Source organism: Electrona antarctica (assembly GCF_951216825.1).
Source record: "Electrona antarctica genome assembly, chromosome: 14".
Taxonomy (NCBI): Eukaryota; Metazoa; Chordata; class Actinopteri; order Myctophiformes; family Myctophidae; genus Electrona; species Electrona antarctica.
In genome coordinates, this window is record NC_136795.1 from 16,707,809 (window position 1) to 16,709,346 (window position 1,538).

The 1,538-nt window shown below is 48.2% G+C and overlaps 1 protein-coding gene across 1 annotated transcript; it reads left to right on the top strand.

The window, feature by feature from the left end:
* Nucleotides 1–294: 294 nt before the first annotated feature.
* Nucleotides 295–1,266, top strand: LOC306937026 (3'(2'),5'-bisphosphate nucleotidase 1-like; the record flags this gene model as incomplete). The annotated part of the gene is made up of 1 exon (XM_079520700.1): nucleotides 295–1,266. The coding sequence occupies one exon, from the start codon at nucleotides 295–297 to the stop codon at nucleotides 1,264–1,266; it is 972 nt and encodes a 323-aa protein (XP_079376826.1).
* Nucleotides 1,267–1,538: the final 272 nt, after the last annotated feature.

Consider the following 1,538-nt stretch of genomic DNA (forward strand, 5'->3'; position numbering starts at 1 on the left):
AATCCGGATCTCTGACTTATGGGGCCATGTGGTGATGTCAGTGGTCTATGACATATCTATGACATATGACTCGTCTCTCTTGTCTCATCCAGTTAGGTCTGTTAGTTTAGTTCAGCCTCATTTTAAAAGGCCTATATACCTTTATATAGCTACCATTAGTTTTTTGTTTGTGGAAACTTGTTTTGTGTTGACTTGTGCCATGACTGCTTGTTCCACAACAGTTCTGTTTTTGCTGTGCGAAAAGCAAAGTCAACACCAGACATTGTCATAAATTTTGCTTACTTCACCGCATTAATGTCTGGAAATCCCGCAGTGATAATGAATGTGGTGGCCTCTGCTTGGGCCGCGGCTGAAAAGGCTGGCTCCATTGTGAGGAAGGTCCTCGACAGTGGAGAGCTCGGTATTGTGCGAAAGACGGGGGATAATGATCTGCAGACGCTGGCCGACAGATTGGGCCAGCAGAGCATCTTTGCCTCACTGTCCAGACGCTTCCCCAAAATCACCATCATTGGGGAGGAGGACCTTCCAGATGAGGAGGTAAGGGAAGACCTTATTGAAAATGGCCAGGCTGAGGACATCCTTCAGAAGACCTGTCCTGTCGAGTACAGTGCTGTGAAAGAGGAGGAGCTAGTCGTGTGGGTTGATCCCCTCGACGGCACAAAGGAATATACGGAAGGGATCCTGGATAATGTGACTGTCCTCATTGGTATTGCGTATAAAGGCAAAGCCATCGCTGGTGTCATTAACCAGCCATTCTACAACTACCAGCTCGGAGCAGAGGCCAACTTGGGAAGAACTCTGTGGGGAATGCTGGGACTAGGAGCATTTGGATTTCAGCTGCAGGAGGTCCCGGGCGAAAGGCGCATCGTCACCACCACCCGTTCCCATAGCAACAAGCTAGTAACAGACTGCGTCAACGCCATGGAACCTCATGAGGTCACTAGAATGGGTGGTGCAGGAAATAAGATCCTTCAGCTGATTGAGGGAAAGGCCTCTGCCTATGTCTTTGCCAGCCCAGGGTGCAGGAAATGGGACACATGTGGTCCTGAAGCACTCCTGCGAGCCATGGGAGGTGAACTGACAGACGTGCATGGCAATGCGTACAGCTACGATGCTAACGCAAAGCACATGAACTCCGCCGGGGTCCTTGCTACACTACGCAACCACCAGTACTATACCAGCAGAGTACCACAGTCTGTATTGCAAGCCCTGAAGTCAGACTCAGTTAGTCTCTCAAGCCATACAACTCTTCCACAATCATCGTGAAACCTGATGATGTTTCATGGCACTTCCAACTCCAAGACTCTCATCATTCCAACCACTGTAGTCAAATGTGTGTACGGCATGAAGAAAGATACTTAGGCATACCGCTAGCTGCTGCAGAAACATTCCTCTGACACTCTTTTCCATTTCTGACTCCTTCAAATTTGTTTGTGAACCTAGCTGACCTCTGCCTAAACTAACAACACACTGTGTGCTATATGAACAGAATCTGTGGTTCTCTGAACTTGTTTCACAACCTAGTAGTAAATGATGGA